At 40.9% G+C, this 22,511-nt stretch overlaps 1 protein-coding gene across 1 annotated transcript in view; it reads right to left on the bottom strand.

Annotated features, from left to right (window-relative positions):
- Positions 1–2,010: 2,010 nt before the first annotated feature.
- The window catches only part of LOC141128834 (arylsulfatase D-like), a 146,653-nt gene continuing 126,152 nt past the window's right edge, over positions 2,011–22,511 (bottom strand). Inside the window, exons 7-10 of the mRNA XM_073616387.1 lie at positions 21,919–22,053; positions 9,486–9,648; positions 6,865–6,986; positions 2,011–2,666 (exon numbers count right to left, since the gene is read on the bottom strand). Coding sequence (XP_073472488.1) covers positions 2,317–2,666; positions 6,865–6,986; positions 9,486–9,648; positions 21,919–22,053 — 770 coding nt within the window. The 3' untranslated portion in view covers positions 2,011–2,316. The remainder of the gene's footprint in view (positions 2,667–6,864; positions 6,987–9,485; positions 9,649–21,918; positions 22,054–22,511) is intronic.

Below are 22,511 nucleotides of genomic sequence, written 5' to 3'. Positions count from 1 at the left end.
TCGGAAGTCCGCCGAAAGTCCGTCGGGAAGACCGTCGGACCTAGTCTGCCAGAAAGTCCGGTCGTGTGTACAGGGCATTACATATATTTATTTGCAGTTTCTAAGAAACCCTGAAGAATGGTTGGAGATGGCCAAAAAAATTTTGAACTGTCGTGATCGGACATTGGAAGCTGTGTACTAACAATCAGATTATTGCTCCAAATGTGTTTTATTTTCTTTCTGATTTTTCTAAATGTGTGTACCAGGCTTTACACAGAGCTGCAGGATCACGTAACCGGACTGGAGCAGTTTCAAAAATAGGTAAGTGCAGCCTTTTGTTTTTTTCACAGGTTAGACAGGATTAGGGATGGGCGAATGGTTCGGCCCGAACTTTGATTGTTCGGACGTTTGGCGAACAACAAACATTACTCGGTGTTCGCAGCAAATTCGAAAGCTGCAGAACTCCGTTAAAGTCTATGGGACACTAACATGAAAAACCAAAAGTGCTCATTTTAAAGACTTATATACAAGTTATTGTCATAAAAAGTGTTTGGTGACCCGGGTCCTGCCCCAGGGGAAAAAAAAAGTCATTCAAAACTGATCGCGGCTGTAATGAATTTTCAGGTCTCGGCAATATTGATAAAACTCATTTAAAAAAAATGGCATGGGTTCCTCCTCTAGTCCATTACCAGGCCCTTTGGGTCTGGTATGCATTTTAAGGGGAACCCTGCGCCAAAATGTAAAAAAAAAAATAAATGGCGTAGTAGTCCCCCCAAAATCCATACCAGACCCTTGTCCGAGCATGCAACCTGGCAGGCCGCAGGAAAAGAGGGGGGGGGCGAGAGAGCGCTCCCCTCTCCTGAAATGTACCAGGCCACATGCCCTCAACATGCTTTAGAGTAGCCCCCCAAAGCACCTTGTCCCCATGTTGATGGGGACAAGGGCCTCATTCCCACAACCCTTGCCCGGTGATTGTGGGGGTCTGCGGTGTGGAGCTTATCAGAATCTGGAAGCCCCCTTTAACAAGGGGACCCCCAGATCCCGCCCCCCCATGTGAATTGGTAATGGGTACATTGTACAAAAAAAATGTCAAAAATAGTAAAAAAGACAGGAGACAAAGTGTCTCCTGTCTTTTTTACTATTTTTGACACTTTTTTTTGTGAAATGGTAGGGGTACAATGTACCCGTTACCAATTCACATAGGGGGGAGGCCGGGATCTGGGGGTCCCCTTGTTAAAGGGGGCTTCCAGATTCCGATAAGCCCCCCGCCCGCAGACCCCCACAACCACCAGACAAGGGTTGAGGGGATGAGGCCCTTGTCCCCATCAACATGGGGACAAGATGCTTTGGGGGGCTACTCCAAAGCACCCTCCCCATGTTGAGGGCATGTGGCCTGGTACAGTTCAAGAGGGGGGCTCTCTCTCATCCCTCCTCTTTTCCTGCAGCCTGCCAGGTTGCGTGCTCGGATAATGGTCTGGTATGGATTTTGGGGGGACCCCTACGCCATTTTTTTTATTTTGGCGCAGGGTTCCCCTTAAAATTCTTACCAGACCTTAAGGGCCCCACGCAATTTTAAAAAAAATTGGGCAAAGGGCCTGGTAATGGATTGGGATGGGGGGGGAAACCCATGCCGTTTTTTTCAATGAGTTTTATCTATATTGCCGAGACCCGACAATTCATTCCAGCCGCGATCCATTTTAAATGACTTTTTTCCTTTAGAAATGTCATTTTGCTGTAATTTTGCTGTGGTACTGTTCTAAACACGGGAAAACTGCACCACTTTACAGACATACTATAGACAACCCCCAGGCATGATATTTAAAGGAATATTTCATTTTTGTTTCACTTTAAGCATTATTAAAATCACTGCTCCCGAAAAAACGGCCGTTTTTAACATTTATTTTTGCATTGATACATGTCCCCTGGGGCAGGACTCAGGTCCCCAAACACTTTTTATGACAATAACTTGCATATAAGCCTTTAAAATGAGCACTTTTGATTTTTCATGTTCGTGTCCCATAGACTTTAACGTTGTTCGTCCAAATTTTTTGCCTGTTCGCAAGTTCTGGTACAAACCAAACCGGGGGGTGTTCGGCTCATCCTTAGACAGGATAGGTAGGAAGAGGGGGAAGAGATCATTGTTAGGAATAGTTATAGTTAGGGTTTTCTTCCACTTTAATATGTTTCCTCTTCACAGCAGAACTTAAAATAACAGCAGGTGATAGTAATAAAACAGGTACAGTACATATCACAGTTTTGGCTCTCATTACACCAGTTCTGTAAATTTCAGTGAGTAGATTATTGTCATAGCAGATGAAATAATGTGTATGGCTCGATCTAGCTTCTGCTTTTGTCATTGCACCAACAGAATGGAAATGTTCCACAGCACAGTTGTAGTCTGGGGTCCCAAATGTTTTTTAGCCCATAGAGCTGTTGAGGCACTGGATGCAACGTTGCATTATGATGCGCTGTAGCCAGTTGTGTTTTCTGCAGCACTTCCTTATAGAACACAGAGTCATTGGGCAGAGGCTTTGCCTCAAAAGGATCATTGGAGAGGTTGAAAAGTAATGGGGGAATGTGGTATGCAACGTTTTCTCCACTGCAAGAACAAAGCTTGGAACTATAGCATGCATTTGCTCCTGCTGGGAATTTTGGAGAAATATAGTGGACTTTCCAAGTGGTATTACCTATTGACAAATACAAAGAAACAGATTGTATAATTAATCCAAAATCATCAAATCAAATTCATTCTTTTCAAAAGCTTTGCAAGTCAAGAGCTTACTGTGCGTTTATTCAAGTTGAAGGCACACTACTTTTATTCAACTTGATATCACTGTAGCAAGGATTTGGACTTAAGTATGTAAAAATGCAATAATCAGACTAGCTGGTTTTAGGGTGAGTGATTATTGGTCTCTGATTTGCCTGTGACTGGTAAATAACTGCTGCAGATAGTATGAAGAACTGTAAAAAAAACTATGGCAAGTCAGAGTATATGATGCTATCATTTATCTCTATTGTGTTTACCAACATAGGATTAGACCAGAGATTTTTAAACTCTTTAATCTGAAGACCCACAAATTAAATTTGTTATTTTACTGGTACCTTCACGGTACTATAACCGCCCAAATCACTTTTACTGGATAACTGTTAGCCAACAGAACAAAACAGTACCAAGCTCCCCAAAAACCAAATAACATTGATACCGTTCAAATGCTCCAGTCTGTTGGACTGGCCACAATGTTTGCAGGTGCTGGTCAGGTAGAATACTGGTTTGCAAACACATCAAGGACTACACACAGTAGGAAATTAATCTTATATCGTAAGCTGATACTGGATAAAACAGGTAAGAGGAGTTCTCCCATGGGAAGGAGACCAAGCTGAAGCTTTTTTTGCTAAGTGTAGTCACTATATGACAAGGCAGTGTGAGGACAGGTCCCATTTTGTTAAAGTACCAAGCTCATGGCTCACTTTAAACAAGTGGTTTTGAAATATTTGCTTAGTCAAAATTGTAGCCTGAATTAAAAACTACGTCTCCACTAATTGTGGTGATGCCTAGGAAATGGTGTGGGGGAAATGTGCGAGTCATCAAGTGCTGGCGGGTGGCAGGTTTTTTATTTTTTATTTGGGTCGGTGGCTATCATTCACTGTGATTGACGTGGTCCTACATCGCTGGACAATGTGATTGACTGGGGACATTTAGAAAACTAATTTTAATAAAGGACTTGTCAAACACTGTGTTGTGTTTTTATCTACCACCGACTCTTTTAGTAAATATGTACCTATGCACCACTTACTCATTCACATAGGAGGGGCAGGGATCTGTGTACCCCCTTATCGGTAAAGGGGGCTTCCAGATTCTGTTAAGCCCCCGCCCGCAAACTCCAACAACCACCGGGCCAGAGCTGTAGGGAAGAGGCCTTGTACTAATCAACATGGGGACAAGGTCCTTTGCTGGGGGAGTCCCCCCTATGTTGAGGACATGTGGCCTGGTATGGTTCGGTTCCAGGCTGCATGCTCGGATAAAGGTCTGGTATGGATTTTGGAGGAGAACTCACAACATTTTTTTTTTTTGACGTGGGGTCCCCCTTAACCATTTAAGCCCCAGACCATTTGGCTGGCCAAAGACCAGAGGGTTTTTTGTGATTCTGCACTGCGTCACTTTAACTGACAATTGCGCGGTCATGCAACGTAGCTCCCAAACAAAATTGATGTCGTTTTTTTCCCCACAAATAGAGCTTTCTTTTGGTAGTATTTGATCACCTCTGCATTTTTTATATTTTGCGTTATAAACAAAAAAAGAGTGACAATTTTGAACATAAAGCAATATTTTTTACTTTTTGCTATAATAAATATCCCCCCCCCCCAAAAAAAAATGTGTGTGTGTGTGTGTGTGTGTATATATATATATATATATATATATAAAACATTTTTTTCCTTAGTTTAGAACGATACGTATTCTACATATTTTTTGGTAAAAAAAAAAAATCGCAATAAGTGTTTATTGCTTGGTTTGCACAAAAGTTATAGCGTCTCTAAAATAGGGGATAGTTTTATGGCATTTTTATTAATAACTTTTTTTACTAGTACTAGTAATGGTGGCGATCAGCGATTTTTATCATGACTGTGACATTATGGCAGACAGATCAGACACTTTTGGAGCTATTTTGGGACCATTCACATTTATACAGCGATCAGTGCGATTAAAAATGCATTGATTACTGTGTAAATGTGACTGGCAGTGAAGGGGTTAAGCAGGAGGGGGCGCTGCAGGGGTTAAGTGTGTCCTAGGGAGTGATTCTAACTGTGTGGGGGGGGGTGGCCTACGTGTGACTCGACACTGATCACCGCTCCCGATCACAGGGAGCTGTGATCAGTGTCAGTCTCACTAGGCAGAATGGGGAAATGCTTGTTTACATCAGCATTTCCCCGTTCTTCCTCTCTGTGAGACGATCGCGGGTATCCCCGCGGACATTGAGTCTGCGGGACCTGCGATCACACTCACGGAGCTCGCGGCAGGGTCACGGCAGGGTCATGGGTGCGCCGCTGGCAGCGTGCGCGAGACCACACTAATGCAAATTTAAAGGGACGTACCTGTATGCCCATTTGCCTGTCTGTGCCATTTTGCTGACGTAAATGTTTGTTCAGTGGTCGGCAAACGGTTAAAATCAATACCAGACCTAAAGGGCCTAGTATGGATGTTTGGGAAGACTCCCGTTCCCCCTTTTTCCCCCTTGTGCAGGTCTTGGGAATTCATGCCAATCGCGTAATTTTTTTTGTTATCTCTCCTATCAAATTGGATGCTCAGTCTGTGCTTTTAGTAGAATCCACGCATGGATAATATTCTTTTTCCTGGGGCTGAGCTCTTGAGCTCCTCACATCTAATGACCAATGATATTTTTAAATAACCAATTCTCCTAGAGACCATTTCTTATGCAAAAAAAAATGATTGAAGTAACACTATGGGCGAACTGTTTTCCCCCCCCCCATTTTGGATAGAGTAAGAGAGGGTTTATTTTTTTGCCATCTGTGTCCCATTGGGGAGATTACCCTTCGCTTTCTGTCCCATAGTCAAAACAGGAAATATAAATATAAATATTATAAATAAAGGGAATGCCTTGGGGGACTCCTAGGTCACCAGAACTAGTGTCCCCGTTGGAAGGTTTCCCCTCTATTACTTTTCTGGGGAAAACCCAACATTTGAAATTTTCTTTTACTTTCAATGATAATGATAAACAGAACAAATAGAGGGGGTGAAGCTCCCTAACAGGGGCACAGACAGCAATAAAAACTGACAGGGGTTCTAATCCCTCTCCGCTCTATCCAAAACTAAAAAAATGTTTTGCCTTTAGTTGCACTTTAGGTTCTCAAAAGAGAAGTATGGAAAAAAGTGTTTTCCCATAATCATACTTACCTAGGTGGATGCAGCATTGATCCGATGCTGCATCTGTCCCCTGGTGCCTTTGCACTGAGAACCGAGCGATCGAAGAGCTAGCCGAGTGGCGAGCTGCTGCCTGTCAGTCAGCAGCTCTCCTGCTCTGCTCCTCCACGCTCATTGGAGCGCTGAGCTGTGGAGGGGGCGGGAAGCTGCCATCTCAGCCTCTCAGCGGCTGGCTGAGAGGCTGAGACAAGCATCAGTCCAGGCACCTGGTGGATCCAGACTCCCAGAGTCGGGATGACACAGTGCCTGGACAGATCTGTGCGACGTCAGCAGAGAGTGGACTTCAGTCCGCTCTCTGCTGAAAACAGGTCACAGTAGTGCAAAATGAATTGCACTCCTGTGATCCATAGGAGAAGCCCAGCTAAACAGGCTCAGGCTGGACTTCTTTAATGGAGTTGAGAAGGTCTGCATTAGGTAAACCAACATTGAGCATATTCCTCTCTCTTCAGTTTCTTAGGACAATACGTAACCTCCAAACAATTACAGATTTTTTTGTTTCAAAAGGGAATTTTGATCCTGCTCTTGACATCCTCTATACCCTTTCCAGTGAACCTACCATCACTGTCAGGCAGCTCTCAAAGGTCTGTTATTGTACCACACCCCTTTTTTCCTATCTTCAACCTCCTTATTATGGCCAGACTTCTACCTGGGGGTGCGTCCTGTAATACACATGCCTTCCATACTTGGCACTTGCTAATGCCATGGCTATCTGCACATCTCATGAAAAAAAGCTTACAGACGTTCCTGTTTGTGGATGCTGAATTGTGATGTGTTCCAGATAAGGAACTCTTAGAGCTGATCCTGCATGCTTTTACATGATATAGCCATAGATGGTACTTGAAGCTCCCTCTACTTGATATAAGAGGAAGGGGCAGCAATTAAATCCTCCAGTGTATAAGTTTGAATTAATGATAAGAAGTTAATTTTCTTGATTGTATTTTACTTACTGCTTGTGTCGTGCCATCGTACTGAATGCAAGTAGTCATCACAATAATGAAACATAAATTCATGTTCTGAATTAGGTACAGTTCCTTGCACAAGAGGCATTAGATCCTTTCCATCAATGGTCCTAGAACCAAGAAAATAATAACTTACTACTACCAAAATTAGCATGTACTGCCATAAATGAGAACATGAACATAAAGTGATATTAAAGGCAGATTTTATTTTTAAAACAACAAACACGTCATACCTTACACAAAGCAGCCCCGATCCTCCTCTTCTCGGGTCCCCTGTCGGTTCTCCTGGCCCCTTCCTCCTGCCAAGTGCCTCGCTCCCAAGCCACTGCTCTGTGTATCCATTCATACATGGAGCATGGCTTGGCTCCACCCTCACTCTCTCCTCATTGGCTCTCTGGCTGTAATTAACTGCTCCTGGGAGAGCCACTGCTCTTGTGCACTTTGCTGGATCGAGATGGGACTTAGATAAGTATTAGGCTTCATGTACACGGGACATTGTTCAACTTCTCCTGAACAATCTAACTAGATCTAGCTAGAAACTGGCATCTAAAAACGGATGTTTAGCCGCGTTTACATGCCGCATTTGCGTCTAGAAGCGTTTGTAAAAAAAAAAATATTTATTTTTTTATTTATTGTTAAAATGAAAAATGTCTGTCAACGAAATGCTGCTAAACGTGAGTTACCGCGTTTAGCAGTGTTTACAAGCTGTTACAGGCATTTGGCGTTTCAAATGCCCCTGAACATCCATCTGAACCCATTTTTTTTGCGTTCCAAAAAAGCTTCTAAACTCAACTGCCTAGAAACTACTATAAACGACCCTGTGTACATGTACTGATAAGATAACATAGAGGAGAGTTCAGGGGCAGCTGAAAAAAATGCCCAACTGTTCCTAAACGTCTGTTTACCAGCAGCAGTGTACATGAGGCCTTAGAGAGCTGGGGGGGGGGGGGGCTGCTGCACATAGAAAGTTTTTTCCTTGAGCCTTAAAACCACTTTAACCACTTCAGCTGCGGAAGATTTACCCCTCTTCATGACCGGCCATTTTTTGGGATATGTTACTTTAACTGACAATTGTGCAGTTTTGCAACATTGCCCAAATAAAATTTATGTCCTTTTTTTCCCACAACTAGAGCTTTATTTTGGTGGTATTTGATTGCCTCTGTGTTTTTTATTTTTTGTGCTATAAACAAAAAAAAAAACGTCAATTTAAAAAAAAATTAAAAAAATAAAACAATATTTTTTAACTTTCTACTATAAAACACATCCAATAAAAAAAATGTAAAAATCTTCTTCATCAATTTAGGCCAAAATATATTCTGCTACATATTTTTGGTAAAAAAATCCCAATAAGCATATATTGATTGGTTTGCGCCAATCTAGAAACTATAGAATATATATATATATATATATATATATATATATGGAATTTTTATTTATTTTTTACTTGTAATGGCGGCAATCAGCAACTGCGGGACTGCTATATTATGGCGGACACCAAACTGACACTTTGTTGGGAACCAGTGACACAAATACAGTGATCAGGGCTAAAAATATGCACTGTCACTGTATTAATGACACTGGCAGGGAAGAGGTTAACATCTTTCCAGCTTTGCAGGAAGAAAAAAACAGCACATCTCAGAAGAGAGCCCTGTGTTTGTTTACCTACACAGGTAATGTCCGGAGCCGATCATCAGGTGCCAGCGACCAGTAGCCGTAGCCACTGATTAGTTGGTGCTGCAGCCAATCACAGCACAACCGGGGCAGTGGGGGTGCTGTCTACTACAGCGCATGGTTCACATACTAGGTCTGTGATCTGGCGTGATCAGCCGGGTGGGCTGGTGAAGAGTTAGTCAGGCAGACTGGTGTGAGAGTTAGCCTGGAGGGCTAATGAAAGGGGCAGCTGCAGCCAGGTGGGTTGGCAGTGCCTGAAGAGATGGTGCAGATAGCAGTGGCCACAGAAGAGGAGTGACAAGCTGTTTCACTACATTTTTTTTGCTACACAACAAGGGGCTAGGAGTTCCTGCCTGTAAAGGGCTATTGCTACAAATCTGACTGGGAGCCTGTCAGATTACTCTTCAGTGATTCAGCTGGAACACGCAAAGGTGTGCAAGAGGCAATTGAAGGAGACTGTATATAGACTGTATATAGGAAGATGTCTCTGAAGATATTGTTGAAGTTTTGCTAGTCAAGTGGGCATCCCATAACCTCCCATCCCTATCTAAGTTATTAACCCTCAATAAATAACAAAGTCATGGACTGTTCACTGGGCTTCTGAGGAATCCTTAGGATGGTAGGCTGAGGCTATACACAGAACCTCAATGTCCACCTAAATTGAAATTAGCCCTTGCCATCCAATGCAAAGCTCCATTCCCATCATTCACTTGTTAAGTGCCAGAACTTTAGTGGGAAGTAGAGTCTGACATTTTACAGTTGAATGACAGAAACAGGGTACAGGATGCTCTACAGGGACAAAGGGAATAATTTAAAGAATAACACAGGTACTTGCAGCTTTTAAAACATGCTGCACTTAACTACTGTTGTCACATATACATATGCATACATTTTACTAAAATGTAATAGTAGTATAATGGTTTATTAAAATATCATACCTGTCTTGGGGAAGAGTGCCTCCACCAAGCTTACTTACAGTGGGGAATATATCCATTAGACTTGTCGGCTTATCAACAGAGGTATTTGTAGGAAGAATACCCGGCCAGCGAAGTATTCCTGGTACTCGTATTCCACCTTCCAACCCACCCATACCTTTACCACCTGGAATGTACAGATCAAAACAACAAGTATAAATTATACATGACCAATAAAAATACAGCGGTAAATAAAGCTGTCTTAAAAAAAAAATAGAAACCATTAAACTATTTAAAGAATAACATTTAATTATTTACATTACTTTGGCTTTAGATATCTCAGATTGATGTTGTACAGTAATAAGCTTGATTGACACACATGGGGAGAAGGGCTGCCCTGTGTAGTCCAATCCAATAGAAGAGCTATTGTAGCTCAATTTGCTGAAAAATGTAATGCTGGTTCCCATAAAAAGGTGTCAAAACTGCATCCCAGTTTGTTGTGTATGGGGCTGCCTACCTGCAGAACGGCCAAGGTGCCCATACTGACCTGTGTCTGCACCGAAAAGCACCTACAATGGGCACATGAGCATGAACTGACCTGAACTGGACTACAAAGCGATGGAAGAAGGTGGCCTGGTCTGATGAATTCAAGAATGGTATGAGGAACACAACAAAGTTATTGACTTCTACATTCTCCATATTTCATTCTAATTGAGCATCTGAGGGATGTGCTGGAAACATTAGTTCGATCCATGGAGGCCCCACCTTGCAGCCTACAGGTCTTAAAGGATCTCCTGGTGACGACTTGGTGCCAGATACCACAGAATACCTTCAGAGGTCTTGTGAAATCCATGCCTCAATGGGTTATGGTAAACGGTAATAATGTTATGGCTGATCAGTGTATATCCCTTTCATGACTAATGCCGCGTACACACGAGCAGACTTTTCAGCTTCAAAGGTCCGGTCTTTCCGACGGACTTTCGACAGAGTTACGACGAACGACCGGACTTGCCCACACACGAACGGACTAAAGTCCGTTCAAAAATCCCTTGGTTTGAACGTGATGACGTATGAAGGGACTAGAATAAGGAAGTTCATAGCCAGTAGCCAATGGCTGCCCTTGCGTCCTTTTTTGTCTGTCAGACTAGCATACAGACGAATGGATTTTTCGTCTGGACTCGAGTCCGTTGGAAAGATTTGAAACATGTTCCAATTCTAAGGTCCGTCTGATTTTTGACAGAAAAAGTCTGCTGAAGGTCCGATGAAGCCCACACACGGTCAGATTGTCCGACGGATTCGTTCTGTCAGGCCAGTCCGGTCGTGTGTACACGGCATAAGCCTATTTCTGACATTTGGTTGATTTAGTTAAAATCCTAGAAAATTACTTAAAGCCCCCAAACATTATATATTATATATATATATATATATATATATATATATATATATATATATATATATATATATATATATATATATATATATATTTTAGCAGAGAATCTAGAGAATAAAATGGCGATTGTTGCAATATTTTATGTCACACGGTATTTGTGCAGAGGTGTTTTAAACGCAACTTTTTGGGAAAAGGAACACTTTCATGAATTTAAAAAAAACGAAACAGTAAAGTTAGCCCAATTTTTTTGTATAATGTGAAAGATGATGTTACGCCGAGTAAATTGATACCAAACATGTCACGCTTTATAATTGCACGCACTCGTGGAATGGCAACAAACTACGGTACCTATAAATCTCCATCAGCGACGCTTTAAATTTTTTTTACGGTTACCAGGTTAGAGTTACAGAGGAGATCTAGTGCTAGAATTATTATAGAATAATAATAATTATAGAATTATTGCTCTCGCTTATACGATCGCGGCGATACCTCACATGTGTGATTTGAACACTGTTTACATATGCGGGCGCGACCTCCGTATGCGCTTTCTTTGCTGCGTGAGCTCGCGGGGACGGGGTCGCTTTAAAAAGATTTTTTTTTCTTATTTTATTTATTTTTATATTATTAAACTGTGTTTAAAAATTTTTAAAAAATGGTCACTATTGCTGTCACAAGGAATATAAACATCTCTTGTGACAGTAATAGGTGGTGACAGGTACTCTTTATGAAGGGATCGGGGAATCCCTCCTTTGCACTTCAAAGTATTCAGATCGCCATTTTCGGCGATTCTGAATACTGTATATTTTTTTTAAACCGGTGCCATTGGCAGCCGAGTAAACAGGAAGTGACGCCGTGACATCGCTTCCTTGTTTACAAACAGGAGACTGGAACGAAGCCATTTCTGACTTTGTGCCAGTCTGTCCCTAGCCGTCGGGAGTGACAGACTGTGGATCGGGTCTCCCGGTGGGACGGGAGGCCTGGTTAGGGGGGGGGGACGTCCCCTCCTACTCCGCCAGGATAACAATCGAGTGGCTTTTAGCTGCATCGGTTGTTATTCCTGGAAAGCTGATTGCCCGCTCTAAAAAACGGTACTGGGATGATGCCTGCAGCTGCGGGCATCAACCCTGTATAACCCCCGAAGGCCGAGGCCGCACATCTGCGTACGATCGGCGGGAAGGGGATATTTAGCAGTAGGAGGTTGGGTTTGAGGGTTGTTGATCATGGGAGTTGAAAAGACCATACACGTGGAGATGTGACATTGCACCAAGAGTGGGGTTACCCCTTAGCGGGACCCTGAAATAAGACTAAGACCCCTTTCACACTGGGGCGTTTTTCAGGCGCTTTAGCGTTAAAAAAGCGCCTGAAAGAAGCCTCATCTGCAATCCCAATGTGAAAGCCCAAGCCCTTTCACACTGCCAACGCCCGAAAAACGCTGGTAAAGCGCCGCTTAAGACCCTTTTCACACTGGGGCGTTTTTCAGGCGTTTTTCGGGCGCTGGCAGTGTGAAAGGGCTCGGCCCATCAGCGCACCCAGTCTGGTGGCAAAAACACGAAAGCGCTGCAAAGAAGCTGCTTGCAGGACTTTTTTTGACGCCCTGCCAGCGCAGCGCCCCAGTGTGAAAGCACTTGGGCTTTCACATTGGGATTGCAGATGAGGCTTCTTTCAGGTGCTTTATAGATGCTTTTTTTTAACGCTAAAGCGCCTGAAAAACGCCTGAAAAACGCCCCAGTGTGAAAGGGGTCTAAAGGTTGAATCCATACTACTTCTGGTTGTAGTGGCTGGTAGCAATATTGCCTTTATGAAAAAGGGAGAAGGAGTACCACCATGTTTGACATATTGCTGTACTTATGTAACATTTGGAGAACCGTAATGTAACTGATGAAATGGAACTGTTACCCTAATGCACTTTTATTCAAGTAAAGAAACTTCTGATTTAGTAGCAATGACTGGTCTGATTTACTCACAAAGAAAGTGACAGTGTGCTCCTACAGTGGATGGGACTAAAGAACAAAGTATAACCTTCATGTTAACCTTCTGGGTGATGGTGAAGTAAAGGAAAGGAGGAGCAGCCAGCTTGGTATCAGTACAGAGTACAAGATATTCCTCTTCAGGCCTGAGGCCCATATATACCTTTCCCCCAGAAGAGGACATGCTATAACTCTATTCTCTTTTCATGACTGCCCATAGACCAGGACCCTTAACTGCTTCTCTCTTCTAATATAGTGAGAGGTCTGGCTTATTGAGTACCACACACACCTTGAGGGGATATGCCTATAGCCTAAAGGGAAACCCACTTTACATACTGATCAGTTTTGGCACCACGTATGAGGTAGGTATGTGTTAAGGAGCAGAGCCTTCACTTTATCTGTAAGAACAGGACGGAATAACTAATGAGACAATTCACATAAAAAATAGCCCTATAGCTTCCTTAGACAATGTGTATTCAATTTTACCCCTATGGAGGGAAGGAAAGCTTTCCCCAAAATTTACTTATGAAACTATTCAATAAATATGGACTATATGCTCTTTATACCTCCCTAATGGGTGTTATTTACTAAATACTGTGTATCCAACAGATAAGCATCTCCAGACAGATATAATTACAAAAATCTTTATTGTGCCAAATATAAAAACACAAACAAAATGCACATATATAAAATCCACTGGCTGCCCTCATTATTGTGGCAGACCGTTGCCGGGCCAGGGTTTAAAAAGAATTCTCAACCAGATGGGTATATATATATATATATATATATATATATATATATATATCCTGGATATGGATGTACTACCAAGTTGAAAAGTATACAGATTGGGAATTTCTACATTGGAGAAGTACCCTATCCTCAAATTAAATACAAGTGATGTCCATATAGTTCCCAAATAGCTCACTATGTAACCATAAAGAGATATTGTATATCATATACTCAAAATATTTCACTGTTGTAAAATGATTGATAAGGTGTTGAACTTCAAGAATATCCCATGTGGTCAAGAGGAGGCGATATAGCTGTTGTCATTGATAAACCTAGATATCAAGTCCGTTCACATGAAGTGATATTAGGATAGCTTAAATCAAACTCCCTCCCGCACTTGAACCAAGTCTCTGTGGTTCCGAGAAGGCTGTTGAACTGTAGTTATTCAAGCCAAGACCAATTTAAGTCTCTCACTTGTGATAATATTAAAGTAGGCAGCCACATCTAGCCTCCCTCGTACATTCAATTCCAGCCAAAGGTGAGGAAAAAAGACATACTGTTTATAAATTAGTATCATCAGTATTGGCTCTTGTGGAATGCAAGTTACCAGTGCAAGGCATAAAGGTATACTTATCAGTCCCCTGGGTACATATTGTAAATCCACATTAGGGCTCCATACACTGGGTGAAGAGAGGGCAAATTGGCCTATAAAAACTGCCGGACAGGTTTCGCCGGCTCCAACCGGCTGAACAGAGGCAAAAGAAAAGTATAAGCTTGACCATGTGCTGCAATGCAATTTACAGGTGGCCCGCTAAGAGCGAACGTCAATGTGCGTCGTGTATGATAACGTCACAAAGCACCTATGGCGCTGAGCATGTGCAGTGGCATGACGTCACACGCACAGCAGGGCCACCATATTGGAAAGAAAGAAAAACAAGGAAACATTACCTTATGGACATCACTTGTATTTAATTTGAAGATAACTCCTACATTAGATAAGTCATACATCTGTATACTTTTCAATTTTGGGCTACATCTATATCCAGGGTATATATACTGTATATAATGAGTAAGGACCTTTGATGGGCATGGTATGATGTTTATTATATAATGAGAGCAGCTGTCAGATGTTAGTGTGTTTTGTTTGTGTTTTTATATTTGGTACAACAAAGATTTTTTAATGCTCTATAGCATTTAGTAAATAACACCTAGAGAGCAAGTAGTCCATTTTTATTCAATAGTTTCCTAAATCTCCAATAGAAGCCTGTACCTCCAATCAACTGGGTTGTGTGTATAATAAATGCAGTTCCGATTGGGAAAATATGTCAATACCACAGAGAATAATCCACATGGTAGTGTAATCAAAAGCCTATATATTAAAATGTTAGGAATAAGTACCATCCAGTGAACCAACAAACTTTATATATTTTCCAAACAGGAACATTAATACATTGTACAGTCCTCAGAACATGTCTCTTGTTAAATATATTTATTGAGTTTTCACAGAAGAAGAAATAAAATGATACAATACATGGATACATATCAATCATCAGAAGATCTTTGCAGTATGATAAAAAAGATAAATAAATAAGTTAATAAAATAAAGAAATTTCAGAGATATCTTACAACCATTTTTACTATACACTAGTTGGGATTCTAGATGTAAGATTAGAGAAATAAATCAAGTTATTAGACTAAGTATCCATAGGAATATTTTAGGAAATAATAAAAGAAAAGGAGAGGGAGGAGAGATAAAGATGGAAAGAAGGAAAGAAGAGAAAAAAAAAAAAAAAGAGTTTCCCGGGATGATGATCCAGCTCTCATTAGGTATACAAATATAATATATATATTTCAGTAATAATATGATATATATCTTAGTGTGGTAACAACAGAGATTGGTCAAAATCTGTAGGGAGGTAGTTTTTAACCCATGGTTGCCAAATTTTGCGAAATTTATTTATTTTATTTTCGTCAATAGCTGTCATCTTGGCGTATAAAAGTGCTCTGTTCATTCTGTGTTTAGCTTCAGCAAGAATTAGATTTTGGGACTTCCACGCCTTGGCAATCGTTTGTTTAGCTGCAGTGCTAAGTTGGATAAACAATTGGAATTGAGTATGGGTGAGTATTGTGGGTTTAAGGTTTAGGAGTGCCGTTGCAGGATCTGGAGGAATTGTGATTTCCAGGGCTTTAGAAGCCATAAGAAATATATTCTTCCAGAATTCTTCAACTACGGGGCATTACCACCATATGTGAAAATGTGTTCCTGCTGTGTCACATCCTCTAAAGCAATTAGGTGAATATGTGGGGACAAATTTAGCTATTCTAGCTGGTACAAGGTACCAGCGTGCTAGAACCTTGTAATTAGTTTCTACAGCAAAACAATTTGGTGAGGAAGTTTTGGTGGCTGACCATATATTCGACCAATCTTGTTTATTAAACACTCGATTCATATCTTGTGCCCATTTAGTTGTGTATGAGGGTAGAAACTCACTAGATATCATATTAAGTTGGAAATATAATATTGAGATAAGTCTTCTAATGTGTGGATCACTTATACAAATCCGCTCAAATTGAGTCATTTGATTAAGAGTTGAGCCTGTACAAAGAAGTGGTTCATAAAAATTTTTAATTTGTAAATATCGAAATATTTCAATTTTAGGTAACCCAAAGGTTTCACATAGTACAGGAAATGTATAAATAGCTTTAGTCGAGGAAAGATTGTATAAACGAGTCAGGTTCGTAGAGGTCCATGCAGAGAATGATTTTGGGAATTTCCAGGCAGGATAAAAGGCTGGATTATTAAGAAATGAAAGCAAGGGATTATGTGTTCATTGAAGATTATGTGCAAATTTACATTTATCCCATACTGCTAGGGTCTGTTTCGTGATAGGATTAGAAAGATGTATTCTATCAGCAGGACAGAGCCAAAACATGTTTGCCACTGAGATAGGGTCACTTTCCACTGATTCAATAGCTACCCATAGGGGAGCTTCTACAGAAGTATGATACTTGGGTATAAGTGCTAGCTGTGCAGCGTAGAAATAGGAGGAAAAGTTGGGCAATCCCAAACCACCACTCAATTTATTAAGGTAAAGCGTAGATTTAGGTATACGAGGTTTGGTGGTACCCCAAATGAAGGACATAACTCTACGTTGAGTAAGTCTAAGAAAGTAAGATGGTAAAGAAATAGGGAGTACCCTAAATAAATATAAGAATTTCTGCAGGATTGACATCTTTACCGCATTAATCCTTCCCAACCATGACAATGATAGAAGAGCCCATTGTTTCAGGAAGCCGGAAGTTTGTTTAAGGAGGGGTAAGTAATTTGCCGCAAAAAGGTCTTTAAGAGAGATTGTGAGTTTTATTCCTAGGTATGGAAGCTGCTTTGGAACCCAAGTAAAGGGTAAGGAAGTTTGTGCCTGCTGAAGTTCTAATTGAGATAAGGAAATATTTAATGCATTTGATTTTGTTGTATTAACATGTAGTCCTGATATTTGGGCAAAATTATCTAGCGTTTTTAGTAGATTAGGGGTGGATATATGGGGATGAGACAAAAATATGAGAATGTCATCCTCAAAGAGGCATAGTTTATGGTGATAACCACCTAGTTCGATACCTTTAATGTCAGGATTGGTTCTAATAAGGTGTGCCAGGGGTTCTATTATTAGGGCAAAAAGTAGAGGGGAAAGAGGGCATCCTTGTCTAGTGCCTCTTTTGATATCAATCATTGTTGACTTATAGCCTGCATATTTGATATATGCTCTAGGATTATTGTATAAGGATAAGACCCAGGTTAAAAAATTGTTTCCAAATCCCCATTTACCAAGGACATATTCCATATAAGGCCACGTAACCGAATCGAATGCTTTCCTTATGTCTAAGGATACAAGGCAAGCTGGGATCCGTCTAGTTTTAGCTGCATTAATAAGTAAGAGTGCTCTCCTGATATTATCTCCAGCTTGGCGTTTAGGCATAAAGCCTGTTTGGTCTCTATGGATTAGTAGGCCAATAATATTATTCAGTCTAGTGGCCAAAATTTTAGCAATTAATTTTATATCGAGATTTAGGAGGGATATAGGACGATAATTAGTCCAGGAGGTGGAGTCAGAATGTGGTTTGGGGATCATTGCTATTATAGAGGTGAGAGTCTCTGTTCTAAATGAGTTACCTTTAAGGATCGAATTGAAGGCTTTAGTTAAGACAGATGTTAAGATTGATGCAAATTGTCTATAATATGTTGCCGAAAATCCATCTGGGCCTGGTCTTTTACGTAATTTTAAAGATTTTATTGCGTTAAGGACTTCAGTATCTGTAATTGGACATTCAAGAAGATCTTTCTGTTGTTGATCAAGGTTAGGAAGCGTGATATTGGAGAACAGTGTGTCTGCTTTAGTTTTATCAAAATTTGAGGCAGAAGAATATAGTTTAGATAACTTAGAGCGAAAAATTTCAAGTATTTTCACTGGGTTACTAGTGTAAGATTCCCGGGATACCTTCAATCTGATAGGCGTATGTATATGTTGTGAATTTTTTAAAATTCTGGCCATAGGTGTATCAGGTTTATTTGCCCTGCGATATTGAACATGCTGGCGTTTACTTATAAGTTTATCTGCGGTATCAGTAAGGAAAAGATCTAGATCCAGGCGGGCTTTTTCTAGTTTGGTACTGTTGGTAGCATTCGGGGAGGTTTGAAAAGTTTGATGACAGTCATTAAAGGTAGATTCAAGTTTTGCAAACAACAGTTTGCGTTCTCTTTTAAGGTTAGTTGCTTGTTGTATCAGTCTACCCCTAATGACTACCTTGTGCGCCTCTCATAATGTAATAGCAGAGACATCGTCTGTATCATTGGATTTTAGGTAATCAGAAAGTGCTTTTTCAATCTCAACACGATGAGAAGGGTGGGTCAGAATTGAATCGTTTATACACCAAGTGGTATCGTGTGATCTAGGAATTGTGGAATCAATGGTAATGAATACTGCGCAGTGGTCTGTCCATGGAAAAGGAATGATTTTGGATGATATGATTTCTGGTAGCATACTTGACGGGATTAGAATATGATCTATTCGTGAAAAAGAGTTATGCGGATAAGAATAATGAGTGAAGCGTTTACTAATAGGGTTCATCTCTCGCCAAGTATCTACCAGGCTATGAGTGGTGAGTAGATGTTGAAAAGTTAGGTTTATTGAGTTTGTGGTAGGTCCAGGGGGAGATTTATCTAAGAACGGGAAAATAGTAGCATTAGAATCCCCACAAATAACAACAGTACCAAACTTATGTACTTCTATAAGTTGAAAAAGGTGGGATAAGAAAGCAGTTGGGCGTTTGTTAGGGGCATAATAAGACACAATAGTAATAGGATTATCAGAAATAAATCCTGTTAGGAGAACATATCGTCCTTCAGGGTCTGTTATTTTGGATACAAGGTTAAACGGAGTGGAACGGTGAAAACCAATGAGAGTTCCGCGCTGTTTAACCGTAGCTGAAGCAGTATAGAATTGTGGATATGATGATGAAAGAAATTTGGGATAAACTTTGTCAGTAAAATGCGTTTCCTGCAAGCATATAATATTAGCTTTTTTCATAGCAAAAGAGCGTAAAGCCTTGGTTCGCTTATGTGGAGTATTAAACCCCTGTACATTTAATGACAAGATATTTATAGTAGCCATAAAACAACGAATGCGAATATTATAGCATAACAAGCAGAGTACTCACCGAGAGCCAGGATCACCAACCCGAGAGTCAGGAGGGAATAGCAAAGATTAAAGAAAGAAGCAATAGAATAGAAAAAGAAAAAAAGGAGAGGAGAATCGAACAAACCCAATATGAAGACAATTTAGCAGTATATAAAGGCTAAATAATAGGGTGTAGGAGCATCTCAGGAGATTTTTTAGAACTCTCTGAGAGGGTCTGGGACCACCAATAGAGACCCCCATAACAATGGTAGGAGTCCTTAGGTGGAATAAAGGGCAACAAGAAATTCCTAAGGGATGTATAACATCGGAGGACCACAGGAACTATTCCATTACTATCATGGAAAAATTTCGCTTAAATTGTTACAAAAAAAGAAAAAATAAAGTTCAAAAACTTGAGAGGAAAAACAGAAAAAAGTTAATATAAAAAAATAAAAAAAAATATTTAAAAAAAAAAAAAATATTTTTGTAACATAACAGTAGTATGTAGCCATAACTCATTTTAGTCATGAATATGGCCAGTTAATTAACTCTGTTAGCATACTGTGCTGGAAAAAAGTAGCAAGGACAAATAACTAGTCTGGCTTAGATTGTCAGTCCATTGAATCCTCATTGTTTGGTGGTGAATGTTCATATCGACCTCGCTTGTTAAGATTTTGATGGGAAGATGTGGAATAGCTGGGTTTTGGGTCTTTGTTTTGCTGTGTAGAACGAAAAGCTGAGCGCCTATGAGACTGGTCATTTGGTAAGATTGCTTCGGCTAGGCCCATATCAAATAGGGCTGACTTCAAGTCCTCTGAAGAGCGACAAACATATTTTGTTTCCAAATGAGTAAATCTGAGACAAAAAGGTAATCCCCATTGATAGGAAATTTGATTTCTCTGGAGTACCTGGGGTTGAGGTTTAAGTGCACGTCTTTTTGCAACCGTTAGTGGGGACAAATCTGTGAAGAGTTGATAGGTATTGCCCTGGAAGCTAAGAGATTCTCTCCCTCTGGCAGCTGTTAGTATCTGTTCTTTGGTTCTGTAAAAGTGCAATTTAGCTATAATATCCCTCGGGGGACCATTTATTTTGCGTGGGGCTAACGCTCTATGCACTCTATCCATTTCGAACCTGTCAATAGGGGTTCCAGGTAATAATTCTTGAAAGAGCGCCGTGATATTAGCCTGCAGGTCTAGAACAGATTCAGGGATTCCCCTGATTCGCAGATTCAATCGACGATCTCTGTTCTCCTGGTCCTCTAAACGATTTTGTAATGTAAGGTTTTCCTCTTTTAGTACCTTCATCTCAGACATGTAGTTCTGTGTAAAATGATCAATTTCATCAACCCTCAGTTCTAAGTCAGCTATTCTCTGACCTAGTTCTCTAATTTCTTTAGTCAGTTTGCCAGTTATATGATCATAAGTCTGTTTGAGGGCTTTCTGAAGCATACATTCAATTTTTTTGAAGATGTCAGACTGTGAAGCAGCTTGTAATTCACAGTATTCATATTCAGACTCAGACTCACCGTTAGCAGCCTGTGTCTTCTGACTGTGAGGTAAAGATTTTCCAGTGTATTCACCGCTGTGCTGACTGTGAGGTAAAGATTTTCCAGTGTATTCACCGCTGTGCTGACTGTGAGGTAAAGATTTTCCAGCGTATTCACCGCTGTGCTGACTGTGAGGTAAAGATTTTTCAGTGTATTCACCGCTGTGCTGACTGTGAGGTAAAGATTTTCCAGTGTATTCACCGCTGTGCTGACTGTGAGGTAAAGATTTTTTAGTGTATTCACCGCTGTGCTGTGGGGGAGAGGATGCCACCGCCATTCCAGCCGCCAGCCTGTGTGCCGTTTCCTTTGTTTTTCTTGCTTTAATTTTCGTTTTAGGAGCTCTCAAGACCATTGTCAGTGAAGCTGACAGTATTAGGTAGGATTTTCTGCAGTTTTGGGATACTTGCTGGTTCACTGGGACCTGTAGTCCTCCGATGAAAACTCCAGAGGAGCGGAGCTCTAAGTAACATTACCTTCACCTCAGGCTGCCGCACATGCGCCCCCCTCAGAACATGTCTCAATGGTAGGATGATACATTAACATACATTCTGTGCCCCATGAATAGAGATCCACTTCCCTCCATCTTCCTTTCCATGTGCTCTTCCAAAGGGCTTACCCAATAAAACCTTGTAATAGGCAGGTCACACATGATGACCTCAGCCCAAAGGGCAATGGCACAGGGGCCAAAATTGAAAAGAGCAAAATAAAAACACACATCAGAGGTCATTGGATACACATACTAAATAAACAGACAGAGCTATGATCACATCACTACAGTATAAGACCACCGCTCACCTTAGCTGATCCTGGTATGGATTTATACATGTGAAAACAGGTGACCCCGTGGGTGGGGCAAAACATGGCAGGGGGCATGTTCCGGAGAGTGGCATTGACTGAAGCTTTCACATGTATACATCCATACCTGGATCGGCTATGGTGAACGGCAGTCTTATGCTTAAATGTCAATTGCTCACTGGAGGTTTTCTTATGCTGGCATCCCTTGTATCCTGAGTGCCAACAGGGCCCTACACCTCAGCCTGGTGCGGCACCACCAAGCACTCATGATATCACTACAGTAGCTTCAGTACAGCGCATCTTTTTAATTAAAAAAAATAATGAAAATAAGGATTCATTATGGCAGATGAGTCGTTACCTCTGTAAATTCCATTGTGGCCTTTCAGATGAGGACTTCCTTCCATTCCTTCCAAATGTGCCCCATGGTCTGACGTAAAGTAGGTAAACGTATTATTCACTATGCCTTCTTTATCAATGGCTTCTAGGATTTCCCCTTAAATGTCAAAAAACGTTTATAACTTTTGTATCGAGTCAGCTAATAAAGCCACAAAACAAAAATGTAATACATCTTACCAGTCCTTACCAGATGTGGTGGCTGCATTAGTTTACTAGCATATCACTTTTGTTTTCACTTAGGCTGGGTTCACATATTCGGACCTGAATCGCACCTAAACCGGTGAACTGGCACATATGTGAACCTGGCCTTAATGAAAAGATCTCTCTGGCCCAACATACCTTTTTAGTACTGCCCCCCAGCCCAGTCCTCCACAGTTTTCAGCTATGAGGGGACCAACTTTTTGGTGCATTGTGAGATAGAACAGCAAAGCACAACCATTCCAGTAGAGACTGCATTTTAATGAGTAAATATGACTATCCTCATGTACACATAAAATAAAAAATTACACATAGAAGCAAAGTTTAAAAAAACAAAATTACATATATTGATAAGAC

The sequence above is a fragment of the Aquarana catesbeiana genome, linkage group LG02 (assembly GCF_042186555.1).
Source record: "Aquarana catesbeiana isolate 2022-GZ linkage group LG02, ASM4218655v1, whole genome shotgun sequence".
Lineage (NCBI taxonomy): Eukaryota > Metazoa > Chordata > Amphibia > Anura > Ranidae > Aquarana > Aquarana catesbeiana.
The sequence above is the reverse complement of the archived record's forward strand: the minus strand, read 5'-3'. Positions and strand labels throughout refer to the sequence as shown.